The sequence below is a fragment of the Schistocerca americana genome, chromosome 8 (assembly GCF_021461395.2).
Source record: "Schistocerca americana isolate TAMUIC-IGC-003095 chromosome 8, iqSchAmer2.1, whole genome shotgun sequence".
Taxonomy (NCBI): domain Eukaryota; kingdom Metazoa; phylum Arthropoda; class Insecta; order Orthoptera; family Acrididae; genus Schistocerca; species Schistocerca americana.
The window spans coordinates 151,671,172-151,688,763 of record NC_060126.1 but is presented as its reverse complement, the minus strand read 5'-3'; the positions used below and the strand labels follow the sequence as shown (position 1 = coordinate 151,688,763).

Below are 17,592 nucleotides of genomic sequence, written 5' to 3'. Positions count from 1 at the left end.
AGATTCCCCATCAGCTCTCGACATACAAGGTGCCGGGGCAAATAAGAGCCTCTGCCATCCTTAGCCTGATGTTCCTCCCATGGTGTGGCCAGGGATGGGAACGATTTAGGGACGTACTTCTTGCGTTGGATTGAGCTCGTGAATGCTTAGAGACTGTTGGTGTTTGACCACCTGAAAGAGATGATGTACTACACTTCATCGCATGTCATCTACCCTGATACCACCCACTCCAACCAGGGGCCCTCTCTACGGGCGCCACCCAGCCGCAGCAAAGGTCACCTGGCAGGATGGCCATTGCCAGGAGTCCTGATGCCCCAGAGTGACGGGCATCTACTCCTTGGAATACGTAGGGAGTGAATGGCGCAGGCATCAGCAGAGCAATCCCTGTGTGGTCAGGGGGCTACAACCAACAGAGTACATGGCGGCCCCACCACAACGGACTGGCTACCGTGCTGGGTATCAGGTGCAACCAAGCAAAGAAGTCCATCATCATTATCAGCGTAGAAAACGATACCGCACAGTTGTTGGAAAAATATGCGCCCAGGAGGGTAACTTTGCCTGACAGTTGGAGAATGAGCACAAGTGCAGATCCACGTCGACGAAGGATGCGATAGGTCTCAGCGCATGATGGACATGATGCACTATGTAAGGTGCCCTTCCCCAGTTGGCTCACTCTTCGGGAAAATTTTGAAAATTTGGGGTCAAGCCCTACAGGGGACCATCACATAAAGGTCAAAACGTGTGAGACTCCTTTAGTAGACTCTTACGAAAGAATACCTTGGGCTTATTCTAACCCCCAGAACCACAGAGGGTAGTGATGGATGACTTCAATGCAAAAGTGGGAAAAGAAGAAGCCTTTAGAGAAACAGTAGAAAATGAGTCTGCATGAGGTGTCGAATAGAAATGGATGAGGACTTACAGACTTTGCCATGGGCAATGCAAGGATGGTGAAGAGTACATGGCTCCAGAGAAAGAACATAAGGAAAGCCACATGGCACTCGCCAGATGGCACAACTTGTAATCGAATTGACCATGTGGTACACAGGGGACATGCGTCTGACATCGCTGAAGTTGATAGCTGCAGGGTGGCTGACTGCTATTCGGATCACTATATGTTAAGAGTGAAACACAGATAATGCATAACCATCTATAGATCCTGAGGGAAGAGAAAAGCTCCGCAAATATACAATGTTTTCAAATTGAAAGAGAAGGGAGTATCAGAAAAGTATGACACCAAACTGCAGAAGAAGTGTAGGCTAAACGAAGCCAAGCTCTGGAAAACATTGAAGGGAAGTGGAGTATGATTACAGAGGCTCTACAAGAAGCTGAAGAATAAGTTTTAGGTTTAGAAGAATGGATGAAAAGGGCAGGATGGTATGATGAAGATCTTAAAAACACAGTGGAAGAGAGAAATGAGGCAAGGAAGAAAGTTATTAACAGAACAACACGATCTAATACAGAAGAATTCATGAAGAAAAGGAAAGAGGCAGATAGGATTTGCAGCAGAAACAAATGAGAATTAGAGAGGAGATGGATTAGGAACTAGAAGAAGAGAATAATGATCAAGAAGTAAGAAAATTCTACAACAGAGTTCAGGAACTGAAGAAAGGCTTCCAACCACGTACGGTATTCTGCAGAGATAAAGAAGGAAATTTTATAAGAGGTGAAGAACAGGTTCTAGACTGATGGGCTGACTATTTCAGTGAGCTGCTGAATGTCACTACAAAAAGAGAAATTCTGGAAGAAAATGAAATAGAGGGTGACCAACTGTGGCAGAATGTTAGGATGAAAGACCTGTACCTATATCAACAAAAGAGGAAGTTAGGAAGGCAATTAAAAGCCTGACGAATAATAAGGCTCCAGGTATTGACAACTTTTCAGCATAGATGATCATGGAGGTGAACATGTAACAAGATTGGTACATCAGCTGATAGTGGAAATATGGGAAAGGAAGAGATGCCAGACCAGTGGACCATGGCCATTATATGCCACATTCATAAGAAAGACAAAGCAAACTGTATTGCAGTATTGCTTTAGTCAGTGTGGAGTACAAAGTATTAGCCAAAGTCATTGCTATGAGACCTGCACCAATTACAGAAGAAATACTCGGAGACTACCAGTGCAGTTTCTCGACAGGGCAGATCAACAACTGACCAGATCTTCATTATAAGGCAAATAATGGAAAAGTGTTGTGAATAGAATGTGGTTGTACACCAGCTTTTTGTAGACTTTAAACACGCCTATGATAGTGTTGAAAGGAAAAAACTATATGACACCTTAATGAAGATGGAATTCCCAAGTAAACTTATCAGTCTGGTACAAATGACTCTCGCCAGCATAAAATGCCAGGTAAGAGTAGAAGGAAAACTTTCTAAAGAATCTGAGGTCAACCAAGGGTTAAGACAGGGTGATGTAGTATCCACGCTACTCTTCAACATCGTGTTGGAGAGAGTGATGTGAAGGACGGAGATTGAAAACCAAGGTGGCACTCTGTTTAACCGTATGCACTAAAATCTAGCTTATGCCGATGATGTGGGTACGCTGTCTAGAAGCTTGAATGAAATGGAAGAAGGATCTGATGGACTGGAAAAGGAGGCAGAACAGTTGGGACTTAGAGTAATCAAGATCCTTCAGTCACATAGCCTAAGCAGAAAATCCAAGGTGACTGTCTACTGAACAGTTATAAGACCAGTGGTAATGTATGGCTCAGAAACATGGGCAATGACTGTAGCAGAAGAAGAGCCCTTGAGAAGATGGGAGAGGAAAGTCTTAAGAAAGATTTTTGGAGCCCTGTATGAGGCGGGGCAATGGTAGATAAGGAGAAACAAGGAACTGGAAGAACTGTATAGAAATCCTGACTTGGTGACTGAAATTAACTCTAACAGATTGAGATGGCTGGGCCATGTAGAGCGAATGTCAGAGGCTCGAGCTGTCAAAAAGATTTACACAGGAAATCCAGGTGGCAAAAGGAGCAAAGGGAGACCCTGGAAACGATGGCGGGAGGATGTGGAAAATGATTTGAGAAAGATTGGAGTCATCAGATGGAGGAAACTAACAGTAAATCATCAGGAATGGGCTGTGATCATCAGAGAGGCCAAGGCCCTACATGGGCTGTAGCGCCAAGGAGTAAGTAAGTATGACGTACAAAACTTTTAGGCATGTTTATCACAACAAAATGTAAAGCCCAGGCAACAAAACACTCCCAGGAACTAAGTTCACACATTTTATTTTGAGAATCATTTCTGAAGTTTGGCCCTAAGAAGGGGCTAGAATAGCTTACTTTTATTATACATGTACAAATGTGTGTTGGTGACAGAAGGTAAACTAGGAGACCTGCACACTTATAGCAATTACTACAGTTCTAAAACTTTGAACTGTGGGTCCCTCCATACAGAACAACTCTTATTCAAAAATATGAGCCACTTTGGTGTCATTCTTTACAATGCACAGGCACCATACATAAAGCAGTTGGAGAAGAGATTTGCTTTAAGAGCAGAGTTACAAACATTTCTTTTCGAGAAAGGTTTCTACAGTGTAAGTGAATAGATTACAGAAATACAAGGCCCCCATTTTTGTTGAGCACTTTTTAATCTGTTGATAGATTTCCTTTGAATGTCTTTGCAGAAGACTATTTCTGCAGTCAGTTTCCTGTTTTCTCTGTTTCAGATGCAGTGCAATATACAACTTCAGAGAAGGGAATCAGGTGCAAGAATAGCTGTGGCAGATACACAGCTTTGGTCGGTGTTAGTCTGTTTATACTTTTCTGAAGTGCAATATAACAAAGTTTATACCAATGATTATACTTATTGCACATGACTTAACATTCTTGTAGACTAGATACATGTGGTTTTATTTTCAAATAATATATCAGACGAGATGGCTAATGCACTGTTAATACAACAGACTCAAATTAGCAAGGAGTGGGGCTCATCCCCTCTATGGCTAACCTTGTCTTGAGTTTCCATTGTTTTCCCACACTGCTAAGATGAATGCTAGGATGGTTCCAATTATAAGGCCATGTCCAGCTTCCTGACCCATCCTTGCTTAATCCTATCCTAGTTTGTATACTTTTACATGTGTATAATATATTATTTCTACTCGCCAAGCAGCACACACACACACACACACACACACACACACACACACACACACACACCTGCCGCATGGTGAGTAGAGTTATTATCTATCTGTTTACATTCTATTATCAATAATTGATTATTTATATTATTATATATATTATTTCTGTAATATATCAGACTCTTCTGATACTGTTATGCCAAATGATTAAAGTACAAATAAGTAGATACAAATTAATGATTTTTTCCTTCTGGTGTTACAAAATGAACTTCAAGTCAGAAACACTTCCATTTTATGCAGTTACATATATACAATAACAACTAAAATAGATACTTATGGTGTGAAGGAGGATAATGAATGTAACACTGCTACAAAAACACACTTCCTTGCACATTTTTACACTATTATGTGGAACGCAGGTGATGGAAAATGTTGCAAAATTTGGTTAAGTGGACTTGAAAATACAACTCTTCTGCTTCAACCAGTCTCACCATTCTCTACAGTGTTTTTTTGAATGAAGAGTGAGTTGGCAGACATTGCTATTTAGCTGTCTTCTAAATTAGCTTGGAATACCAGTTTTGTTGTGAGTTGACAAATGCAATAAATTTGTCATGACAATCTTTGTCTTTAACAGAACACGTTCTGCAGACATAGTTACAATCGTGGCGAAACCTAACTTGCAATTGGTCTGACATTTTCAAGTTTTTAAGATGTCTGAAGGTATAATAACATGAACACCCCCATCCCCAACATCAACGTCCATGAGGGACGCAATGATTTGGTAATTAATTTACACGTGACTGTATAACACAATAATCACAATAGTGATTACTAAGGGCTTAATTAGTTGCCACGTTGATAGCATCAATGGTCAGCAGCTGATCTCTGATTTGTGTGTGTGTGTCAGGTGACCATTCACCATCTCCAGAAAGAATTTTGAGAGAAATGTTGATCATAAAAATTCCACAACTTATAAGGAATTCTTGCATAAGAGGGGAGGGGCCAACTTTGCATGCAAACAGGACACATTCTTCCAAGGACTTATGCACATAAATTTTGAATGGTGGATAACATGATTTTATACAATTTCTCACACAGAAAGTATTCCAGACCCTCGAAAAATTTGGACAAGAGCGAGAGGGTCCTCAATTGCATTATTTTTTCTTCATGTTTACCATAGCTATCTTTGACACTTCTGTAAGTGTGAATGAGAATACCATAGTGAAAAATTCAGTTTGCTGGCGGGAATACCTAGATAACTGAATATGCATGCTGACTTGAAATTGTTCCATTGACTTAGTATAGACCTTGTAATTCACAGAAATGAAACAACTGAACCTACACAGAACCTTCACCATTCTTCACACTTCTAAGAACAGCAGTGGGTTGTACAGGCTGGTGTAAAACTAAAACCAAACAGTACTTATCAGATAGGAATGTGAACCAATGTCCCCTTGGCTTCTTTGGATTATTTTATTAACAATACACTGACAACTGCGACAAAACCATTAATGATTATGTTCACAGTTCCTGTCATGTTGTTATTGTTGACATTGTGTTTGAACACACACAATATTTTCATTACAAGATCCTCACAGTAGACAACACAACCATTCGGGGCCAAAGATAAAAAGAGTGATTACCTTAGGGCTAACATGGTCTAATTCTCCATTTTTAATCCGCCACAAAACATGCTGTGTTTGATCACCTCCAATACCGAAGTTAAGTGAATGCAGCGGTATAAAGTCTTTGATCCACATCTCACTGTTGACAAGGTTTTGTATAATTGAATCTCCGATGAATATTACTTCAGGTTCCTTTTCTTTGGTCTCTAGGAGGAACCTATTATGCTGAAAGATCGCAACAAAAACGATCTTACACAATAGGATCTCAACCAGACTACAATAATATGACAGATGTAATAATTACTGACACACAGGAACATAACCAATATACAACAGCTAAGCCGGTTCTACTTAAATGATCTATTTACCATACTCAACCATCTGCCGTCTCCGTTTATATCTTCCGCAGGCACTGCTTGTGCTGCACGACTCATTTTGTCACTTATTTCACAGCCACTAACTTCAATACTTCGTTATTTTGAACTTGCAGCACCCAAACAAGTACTCCTAACCAAAGATGTTGGATTCTCAGTTGGCAACGCTGAATTAAAAGTCTTATCAATGGTGTATGAAATATTCCTTGCCGTAAAAGAATAATTACAAATTGTCACATATTCTTGTAGTTGATAGTAATGTACGCAAATGTAACGATGTTAATGGAACAACTTCGTTGTTGAACAAATGAAGACATAACCTAAAATATAGTAGGCTGTGAGTTACGTCAAGGAATGCAGTGTGTGGACCGGAACATGTGTAGCTCCGCACCCTACGTCATAGTGGGCGTAGCCAAATATTATTATGGTGTCTCTCGGATTTCATGAATTTCCGCGTATTTTACGTTCTGCTTTCGAATGAGCTGGATACATAAAGCGTGTGTGAAGGTCACGCTTAAATTTTTCACGTTTTTGCAGGGATAGTTCTATTTTTAAAGACAATTCAGCTCTGTCTCACCGACAGTTATTGAAGAGGGGACGACCTTCAATGTGAGCCTTACGGAGACTGTCGGAACTGAAACAAGAGAAATGTTTAAAATTCATGTTATACGCACCTTTTTGGTATAAACTGACATATATTATCATAATTCTAAACGAGTTACGATTACAAAATCAAGTTTATTCTTTAAACGGTCTGTTTTGTAAGCGTTAGTGAAAGCCGTCTCATTTCCGAATACCCCAGCATAACAAGAGCGGCGCAGCGGAGGAGATTGGGAGGAGACGACCGCCATTAATGACGAAGAGTGACACCTAGGTAAGCTGCCACTCAACTGTCGGTAGTGTTGTTTAGCACAGCGAGCAATTTTTGAAAAATAACCCACCCACGTAGCTTCGCTGCGGTAGTTGCATGTACTGCAGACCCGGGAGCTTATCTTCTCGTAACTGTAGCAGTATACGCTACATCAGAAAAAGTGAAATAAAGAGCGAACATTATTTGTAGTTTGGTATTTAGCCTTGGCGGACTGGAAGCTGTGTACTGACGTGCGAAAGGCGCCGGCTGTGGTGTATTTATAGCGTGACTGCGCGTTGACGTGTGTTATTGTTGTGCTTCTTGTTGACGTCCGTCAATCATTCCGAGGCGGGATTTTCGGATGCGTCTACCATCAGTGACTGCAACTGGACATTGAAAGGTTTGTTGTCATTCTTATTTTCTAAACATTGTTTGTGATATAGAATACAGAATTATCATCTGATAACTTAAACACACAAAACTCATAAAAATAGTAGTTATCTACATATTCAGATTAAATCATTATTTTTGTTTTGGGAAAGAAATATGAATTTTCATTTGTTAAAAAAAGTTATTGAATTCTTATTATGTCTCCAGAATGAGATTTTCACTCTGCAGCGGAGTGAGTTTCATCTCATTATGTCTGTTAAAGATTCATTATTTTCACTTCATCTGACCAAAACATTACTTTCCTTGGCCAAATTTTGTGGCTGACGATGGGGGTACTCCTTTAGCATTGTCTTTCATGGGAATATATTTAGTTGTGAAGATGCACTTATTTTTTGCGTTATTAATTCTGCAAATACAACTTTGTCTTGTATTGTTTTCCACACACTTTCAAACCTCCGGCTGTGCGTACGGCCTTCTCGAACGGGGACAAAAACAAGGACTTGTTTATGATGGATACGAATGTTACATGTAACTAATATGATTACTACTGTTTTAATAGATGTGCACACTAGTACGTATGGGTAAGAAAAACCAGCAGTAAAATTATAGAAATGAAGAAGAGAGGAGAGGCAGTGTTGATCGCCCGTGGCTAAATAGTGTTATATTGCTGAAGGCCAAATAAAATGAAGGTACGCCGAAACGGCGACAACTCTTCCTGCAAACCGCAACTGAATCAACGCGCACTCTTAGGTTGCATCCTACTTTTATCTTAATAGCAGTAATTATTTCCATGTTCTGTAGTAGACATGGACATCGGTGTAGATTTTGTGGGATTTTTGTTGAGTCATTCGTTATAAACTCTGAGCGGTCATAGAATGGTGGTTCGTATCGGCACTGTCGTGTTATTTACGCGAAAAGAATTAAGTCACTGACTGCTAATCATCGGGAATCGGTATAGTTTTATCGCCTTACTTCCTGTGTTATATCATCTTTCGACACTAGTTACTAAATATATAATAAATGAGAGTGCGAGCTTTCCTCCGTGCATCTTGCTCGTACAGTTTCATAATTATAAGTGAAATATAGAATACTATTGATGTTCTACAAGATTCTGTAGAATATCCGCAATGTTACGCTTTTCGTATATAATACATAAATAACCATTTGTTCAGTCATAATTAATACTGCTATTAAAAACAAAAACAGCATAAGTATTTTATGAGTAACAGGTAAAAATTGTGTTTCTTTCTTTTATTGTTGGCTAACGCTGAGTTAAAAGTCGTTATCAGTGGTGTATGAAATATTCCTTGCCGTAAAAGAATAATTACAAATTGTTACTTATTCTTGTAGTTTATAGTAATATAATATGAGGAAGACTCACCCGGTTGAGCAACTAGTCGACGAAAGTGTTTACCCGAAAACACTTTAAACCAAATGTTTAGATTTTATGCATAAGTTACCCAATGATAATTACAGTTTTCAAGTTTCCCGCTTTGTTTGTATGTTACAGAGTTGTTGTTCTGATGGGAACGTCTAAAATGTTCCGCATCTTCATACGCGCGCCTCTCATTCCTCATATTTTTCGATATTTTATCAGACAAGCCCAATTTTTCGAATGGTTCCTTATAACAAGGCCACGGAAAATTTTCCTCGTCTTTCATCGTAGCTATTACGTTTCTTCGTAGTTTACCTCAATGAGGTTAAAAAGAAAAAAAAAACAATTAAATGGAAAAGCCTTGCAAAACAGTTGCGGTGTCTGTACGTCGACTTCGTTTCACAGAGATGACACAGCTCTCTGCCAGCTCATGTGTGATCATACGATTTGTTTTCTATAAATAAATGGTAGACAAGGGAGAAAAAATCATTGTGTAATCGTACAGCTACCGAGTTCATATTTTTTTATTGTCAGTTCAGATGTCTCGCAGTTTTCAATAAAAGAATGCATTTATCACTCGGTGGTGATAACTCCATAAAATAATTTGCGTGGCGCTAGGTAGAATTATATAGGAGCTAGATAGTATTCAGAAATTATAATGTAGATTTAACGAGAATATAGGTAGATTCTTGCAGGAAAAGTACTGTTCTGTTACTTTGTAAAGCGTGTATAAACAAGATGGATATCAAAGCAGTATAAAGCAGATTAGTTAAAGGAATTTGATGTTTTTCGTAGCTTTCTTGGAAGGTGAAACCGTATATACTTACAAAGTTTTTGCATTGTTTTCTTGTTATTCGTTATGTTATGTACAGATAAGCTCATGGTTCGTTTTCATGTTGAGTTGTCGGTGTTAATCTTTGTCTCCATCCCTCCACATAGCGTTTACCGGTACACTACTGAGCAGCGGGCGTACTAAATGATATGTAAGAATTACGTTGTGCGTTCTCTTCAGAATATTCTTATTTTGTTGAAGTGTGGAATAAATAAAATTCGTACTGTGTCGACACCAATGAAATGAAATGATCGTATGGCACTGATGATGGGGGTCCCCCTCTTGGGAAAGTTAGACCACCGCGTTGCATGTCTTTAAAGTTGACGCCCTACTGTTCGACTTGCGTGTCGATGACGACGAAATGATTATGAGGACAACACAACACCCAGTCACCAGCTGGAAATCGAACGCGAGCCCCCTGTATGGCAGCCAGACGCGCTGACCACTCAGCTAAGGTGGCGGACCTCATTTCACTGAACATACGCCATGAATTGGAAGACGTGTAGAGGTAGGGAAGATATTTCATGCGGCGGTTGGCAATAGGAATCGCATTAAAAGGATCACACTGTTGGTGTGAAACAAAGCATGTACTGAAGGTTGCCCGTACATAGTAATGCTTTTTCACCGAGAAGACATTTGGTCCCCTGTGAGTTTTTTAGCTTCAGGTTGACACATTTTTAAATCCACATTACACATGGGACAACCAAGTTGGCAGCATCGCCCAGAAGTATTTCTGTAACTTTATAATCAGTGAAATCAAATGATCGTATGGTATTACTGGCCGGGAGACCCTGTGTGGGGTTGTACGGCCACCTGGTGCTAGTCTTTCTATTTGACTTTTGCGTCAATGAAGTTATTTAGGACAATGCAAAGACTCGTCCTGGCGCGAAGAAAATCGCCCACCGGGCCTGGAATCGAATCCGGGACTTTGCGATCTTGAGGCAGCGACTTCTTTTAGTCACCATACCTAGGTTGATTAAGTGGTTGGTCGGTGATCTTTAGTAATTTGCTGTGACTGTCTTTTTTATCGTAAAACTGTTTAACTTTTGCTCAGAGAAGTGCTCTTTTTTGAATGTCTTCACCTGCTGTCGTGTCTTTTTAGTGCCAATCGACAATATGTTTTTGTTGGTGAAAAAGTGGAAAATTGGTTTAGTTGATTCAAAAACTTAGATAAAAATATCGCTTACAAATTAATCTGCGAGTTTTCGCATATTTCTGTAAAACTCTTGAATTTCTTCATAATAACGTACAGTATGGCAATTATTGAACTACAAAAAATTAAATCGTCATAACTTCTGAACGGTTTTCGTTATGACATTCAAACTGCACCATTGTCAGCGGGGCATGATAGGAATTTTGGATGTGAATATGGTTTGGTTTAGTGACGAAGTCCACTTTCATTTGGATGGGTTCGTCAGTAAGCAAAATTGGCGCATTTGGGGATCTGAGAATCCTCATATCGCGATCGAGATGTCTCTTCACCCTCAGTGGGTGACTTGTGTCGTGTGCAGTGTCCAGTTGCGGAATAATAGCTGCGATATTTCTTAATGGCACAGTGACTACCGAACGGTACGTGAAGGTTTTGGAAGATGATTTCATCCCCATTATCCAAAGTCACCCAGATTTCGACAAGATGTGGTTTATGCAAGACGGAGAGACCAGCCCCATCCACATTCTGACTCTGGAGTATCCAGTGGCCACTGGCGTGGGCCTCGATTGGCTGCCATATTCTTCTGATCTGAACACATGCGACTTCTTTTTGTGGAGCTATATTAAAGACTAGGTGTACAGCAATAACCCAAAAACCACTGCTGATCTGAAAACAGCCATTCAGGAAGTCATCGACAGCATCGGATACTTAAGCGAGTCATGCAGAATTTCGCTATTCGTCTGCGCCACATCACGCCCAATGATGGCACACGTCTCGAATATGTCATAAACTAAATCCGAATATGTGCAGTAACGTTTACATGTTGAATAAAGTGTGTGCACGCCGTAGGTTTTTTTCATATATTTCAATAATTGTAATCCTGTAGTTGCCAAATGCACCTGCTTCCGATATCAAAATTTTCGATACTTTCCTCCTTTCTCGATTCGTTCTGCGCCCACAAATATACTGATGTTCTGCAAACCGCAGTAAACAGCATAGCAGGGATACTTCCCACTGTACCGGCTAATCTTGCTGTTCCGTTCATGTATAGAATGTGGGAAGTTTTTTTTTCCCTCACGAACCCTTCAGGAGTGAAACGTGGCAGCAGTATTCTCTGAGTTATCATTTCAAGCCCCGATACTTTGTGAATGGCCTTTCTCAGGATGGTTGAATCCTATGTTATTGTGAAGTGCAAAATTTTACACTTCTGACCGTTTAAAGCACGTTGTCGATCTGTATATCACTTTGAAATCTTATTAAAGCTGACAGAATATTTGTGCAGCTTTTTGTTTTAGACAGTGTTTCATTACAGATATAACTGCATCATCTACAAAAACTATGTGGTTACTATTAATATTTTTTTGCAAGTTCGTTAACAATATACAACGAGGGTCCCAGAACACGTCGCTGGAGGACTTATAGATCTGTCGATGACTCTCCATCCAAGAGAACATGCTGTGTCATCCCTACCAGAAAGTTCTCTATCCAACCACAGATTTTGCTTAGTATCCATTGCGATCAACTTTTGATAATAAGCGTAGCTGTGCTACTGAATCAGATGTACCAGTGTGCCTACATCCATGGTTTTTCAGTCGTGTGAAAAAAAAAAAAAAACCAAGTTGAGTTTCACATGATGATTGATGTTTAGCGACGCGTCCTGATTAGCGTGTAGGTTGTTTTCTGTTCGAGATACGTCATTACATTTGAACTCAGAATATGTCCTAAGATTCTACAACAAATGGATGCCAAAGATTCTGGACTGTAGTTTTGTGGATCATGTGGTGTCACCGCCAGACACCACACTTGCTAGGTGGTAGCTTTTAAATCGGCCGCGGTCCGGTAGTATACGACGGACCCGCATGTCGCCACTGTCAGTAATTGCAGACCGAGCGCCGCCACACGGCAGATCTAGAGAGACTTACTAGCACTCGCCCCAGTTGTGCGGACGACTTAGCTAGCGATGCAGCACTGACGAAGCCTCGTTTATTTGCAGAGAAGATAGTTAGAATAGCCTTCAGCTAAGTTAATGGCTACGACCTAGCAAGGCGCCATTACAGTTTATATTCTTTATACCATACCGTCAAGAACGATGTATACAAATGATGGATTAAAGTTAAGTATTCCAGCAGCTACGTACTTTTCTTTATAGCATTCATTACGTATCCTGTTTCAGACCTCACGCCAGCCTGCGTGAGTTTAAGCGCGTGCCTTTCGGCTACCTCCGAGTGGCGTGGCTGTCTTGCTACGCCATCGTTGTGGACAAGTGTGATATGTACTTGCTTCCAACTACTGGGAACGGTTTTTTGTTCGAGGGATCTACTGTAGATGATAGTTAAAACACGGGCAGTCGCAGATTCGGTATATAATGTGATAGGCATTCCATCGAACCTCGAACTTTCAGTTTTAAAGTGATGCTAATATCCGTTTCACTCATCTTTGCAGTAGTACGAGAACGAAATTGAAATAATGCTCCTGGATTTGTCTTTGTAAAGGAACCTTTGAAGACGGAGTTAAGCATTTATGCTTCTGCTTTACTGTCCTCATTTTCCGCTCATATCTCATCCATGGATGTGTGGACACTAATTTTGTGTGCCACTGTTCCGTAAACATTCCACTCATGTTAACTGACAAGGAGTTCCACCTTAACTCCTTCTCTGACAACAGACGAAACTTCGCAGGGTGAAAGAAGGTTGAAAATAAAGGCACACCCATTTTGGCTTAGGAGCCGACACCCAATAGTTTTCGAGAAACTACTGTTAACATGTTTCGACGCTACTTTATCAGTATAGGTTTTCAAATCTAATCTTCTGTTCTTTTTCTCTGTCCTTTGTTGTTGCGGAAGTATGCGACATCCATATTTTTGTGACATCGTGAAGTCAGTGGAATTATGGAGTAAAGAAGTATTTCAGTTCTCATTAAAATTAGATTTTATCACCACACATCTTATATAACATTCTGTTATTAACAATAATTGGAAATAACATACATAAATTATAGTATAGGTCAGTTTCCTTGTACGGTTGGTTGTTTGTCGATAAATTGGAATTTAGACGTTTTCATTAAAATCAATTCCGCTAAAGTACAAGCCGTTCTGTCAGCCCTGCGTCGTTCGCTTTTTTAGACCGGTGCCCTTTGTCCATCGCACAGCAAACAGAAATCGCAAGTAGAAGCGATGCAGTTAAAATACATGGCTTGATATCAATAATCAGTTGCAAACTTTCGAGAAAATGCTTCGATACGCATGGTTGTTTGCCGCGAAACTATCGCCGTATGTCTTGGTATTTAGCAGCATTAACGAGGTTGGTTTACTAAGAAATATGATTGTGGTACATGGGCCATTAAACGTTGCTCTTGGTGCACAGAATTTCTATGCTTTGAGTATTTTTTCTGGGGGAATGCACTGGTTGTCTTGAAGTATAAGCATAAAATTTGAAGCAAAAATTCAGAGACAAGAGTTTGTGTGTGTGTCATTTTCAATTACTGTAAATTGTATAAAAATTGTGACGGTGAAATCAGATTTTTAATAAGACTGAAATGTTTATTTCTTTTGTCGATAATTTCATTGTATTTCCCTGTGCCACAAAAAATGTTTCTGTCGCATCCATTCTGGACAAAAAAAAAGAAACTAAAGATTTAATTCGAACGCAGGGCGCAAAAATTGGAAACGGTGCTTATAGCCACTACGCTGTGGGCTTACTGTGTGGCGCAAGTGGCGTGATGTAGTGGTGTTGAATCTTTGACCGTCATTTTATTGATTTATTTTTAAGTATTGGCAGTCGGCGCTTAATCAAAACAGGTGTCCCTTTATTTTTACCTTAACGAAATTTTTTAATTTGTGGTACGGTCCTACCGGACCAAACTGCTGACGTCATCGGTCGCTAGGCTTACTCACTACAGGGTTATTACAAATGATTGAAGCGATTTCACAGCTCTACAATAACTTTATTATTCGAGATATTTTCACAATGCTTTGCACACGCATACAAAAACTCATTTTTTTAGGCATTCACAAATGTTCGATATGTGCCCCTTTAGTGATTCGGCAGACATCAAGCCGATAATCAAGTTCCTCCCACACTCGGCGCAACATGTCCCCATCAATGAGTTCGAAAGCATCGTTGATGCGAGCTCGCAATTCTGGCACGTTTCTTGGTAGAGGAGGATTAGACACTTCACCATTAAGAAAAAAATGTTGCTTCATCAATGAAAACAAATTTCGCACTGAGCGCATCCTCTTCCATGAGCTGTTGCATCCGCGCCGAAAATTCAAAGCGTTTGACTTTGTCATCGGGTGTCAGGGCTTGTAGCAATTGTAAACGGTAAGGCTTCTGCTTTAGCCTTTTCCGTAAGATTTTCCAAACCGTCGGCTGTGGTACGTTTAGCTCACTGCTTGCTTTATTCGTCGACTTCCGCGGGCTACGCGTGGAACTTGCCCGCACGCGTTCAACCGTTTCTTCGCTCACTGCAGGCCGACCCGTTGATTTCCCCTTACAGAGGCATCCAGAAGCTTTAAACTGCGCATACCATCGCCGAATGGGGTTAGCAGTTGGTGGATCTTTGTTGAACTTCGTCCTGAAGTGTCGTTGCACTGTTATGATTGACTGATGTGAGTGCATTTCAAGCACGACATACGCTTTCTCGGCTCCTGTCGCCATTTTGTCTCACTGCGCTCTCCAGCGCTCTGGCGGCAGAAACCTGAAGTGCGGCTTCAGCCGAACAAAACTTCATGAGTTTTTCTAGGTATCTGTAGTGTGTCGTGACCATATGTCAATGAATGGAGCTACAGTGAATTTATGAAATCGCTTCAATCATTTGTAATAGCCCTGTACTTAATCTAACTTAACTTCCCTCCGACAGGGGGAGCCGCGCGAACCGTGGCAAGGCGTCTAAGACCGCGCGGCTCCAGACGAAGTTTCGACTGTGTTAGAGATAGCGACCTATGGTGGGTTCGCTTTGTTAGCTTTTGAAATGCTCAAAGTTTTGAATTTGTATTCTGCTTTACTTTTATTTTTTCTGGTGACACACGACCATTCAAAGAATTGCGGCTGACACGTCAAAGGCAATAGAACCTCAGCAGCGTGCATTCCGAATATTTAACAGTGCCAAATCAATAATTCTGGAAGATACAGCTAATCGTTGGAAGTATGGAATCTACCGGGCTATATTGACAGCTTCGAAGGAAAGTACGTCAAGGTGCCAAACCAGCAACAACATTTTATAATTCCAGTCATCTTGCTACCTGTTTTCGGTTGCAGATGGTTTGCTTCCATCGAAGATCTGGGTGTTGGTTATTTCAATAAACTCTGACATGAGTAAAATTGATGTGATAGTCCAAGCTGTTTGTTTGCTTCATAACTTTATACGGATTTATGATAGTTTATTTCTGAGTCATGTCTGAAGCACAATGTAACCCACTCTATTGAGAACTCAAGCAACGTATAAACAGTGCTGTGAAATTGATTAATCTGCTCTGTAGTTTCTTTCTTAGCCCAAGTGGAGCATTGTCTTTGCAGAACAAAATATGTATGTAGCGATATCCCGAAAGGATGCGGTATTACATTGGATTCGGCAAATCCGTGAGGTGATTTTTAGACATTTGCAGAAAGCCACCGTACGCAGCTCTGTTTAGTTACATATCTTCATTTTCTTCCACAAACAAACGAATTCCAGTTGCTGACTCTGCCTGACATTTCACTAGAAATTCTTTCCCGCACTTTTATTTTGAGCATTCCTGTTATCGCATTCAGCTTATTTTGAGCATTCCTGCTATCGCATTCAGCACTGCTGTGATCGTAAAAACACGAAAATAAATACTGAACTTTAGAATTTTGTCTCATTTTCCTAGATACAGAGAAAACCGCACAACCATTCGAAACTGGCACATGACAAAAAGTGGAACACACTGCATTCATCTGGCAGTGGTGCGGTATGCCACACGACGCAGTTAACGTCGCGCCCTGGTGAGCCTTTACTCGTTTAAGGATCTCGTGCACTTCAGACATTTTGTCAAACTTTACTATGTTTGGTAAATAGGTGACCGTGTTCCTTACTGTTTGACGTGTTTGTCAAACATAGAGCGGCATTTGAGAGAGATGTTGACTGACTGAAAATAAAAAAAATAATAAAAAAATCTTAAGTTTTCCGGTCCTTCCTCGGGTGATGTAGGCTACATGTTCCCACGCTGTAGTATTGTAACGGACTGTCCATTAGAGGACTAAGCAGAAGAAAATAAATTTTCACATACTTTCGTATTCTTTTTCGATGTGAGGACGAAGTAACGCTAAACAAGTTGTTAAAATTTTCACTTTCCGCTCGGAGAAAGTTCGTGTAATCATCGGGTTCCGAGTGTAACATTTTCTTTAACATGTTTTCATGTGTGTATTTCTCTCTCATTTTGAACCATTCCCTGGACCAGAGACAATGCAGGAAATCCAGAATGAGATTTTCACTCTGCAGTGGAGTGTGCGCTGATATGAAACTTCCTGGCAGATTAAAATTGAGTGCCGGACCGAGACTCGAACTGGGGACCTTTGCCTTTCGCGGGCAAGTGCTCTACCAACTGAGCTACCCAAGCACGACTCACGCCCCGTCCTCACAGCTTTACTTCTGCCAGTACCTCGCCTCCTACCTTCCAAACTTTACAGAAGCTCTCCTGCGAACCTTGCAGAACTAGCACTCCTGAAAGAAAGGATATTGCGGAGACATGGCTAAGCCACAGCCTGGGGGATGTTTCCAGGATGAGATTCTCACTCTGCAGCGGAGTGTGCGCTGATATGAGCCGGTAGAGCACATGCCCGCGAAAGGCAAAGGTCCCGAGTTCGAGTCTCGGTCCGGCACACAGTTTTAATCTGCCAGGAAGTTTCATATCAGCGCACACTCCGCTGCAGAGTGAAAATCTCGTTCTGGAAACATCCCACAG

At 40.7% G+C, this 17,592-nt stretch overlaps 2 protein-coding genes across 3 annotated transcripts in view; one reads left to right on the top strand and one right to left on the bottom strand.

The window, feature by feature from the left end:
• The window catches only part of LOC124545309 (platelet-activating factor acetylhydrolase IB subunit alpha1), a 78,942-nt gene extending 72,595 nt beyond the window's left edge, over positions 1 to 6,347 (bottom strand). The window contains exons 1-2 of the mRNA XM_047124210.1: positions 6,071 to 6,347; positions 5,721 to 5,927 (exon numbers count right to left, since the gene is read on the bottom strand). Of these exons, the coding sequence (XP_046980166.1) occupies positions 5,721 to 5,927; positions 6,071 to 6,136 (273 nt within the window). The 5' untranslated portion in view covers positions 6,137 to 6,347. The remainder of the gene's footprint in view (positions 1 to 5,720; positions 5,928 to 6,070) is intronic.
• A 137-nt stretch (positions 6,348 to 6,484) lies between these two features.
• The window catches only part of LOC124545307 (homeobox protein PKNOX1-like), a 723,840-nt gene continuing 712,732 nt past the window's right edge, over positions 6,485 to 17,592 (top strand). The window contains exon 1 of one of the 2 annotated variants that reach the window (XM_047124209.1): positions 6,485 to 6,950. The gene's annotated coding sequence lies outside the window, so the exon portion shown is untranslated. Of the gene's footprint in view, positions 7,327 to 17,592 lie in introns of both variants that reach the window. The other variant, XM_047124207.1, reaches the window with a different exon arrangement.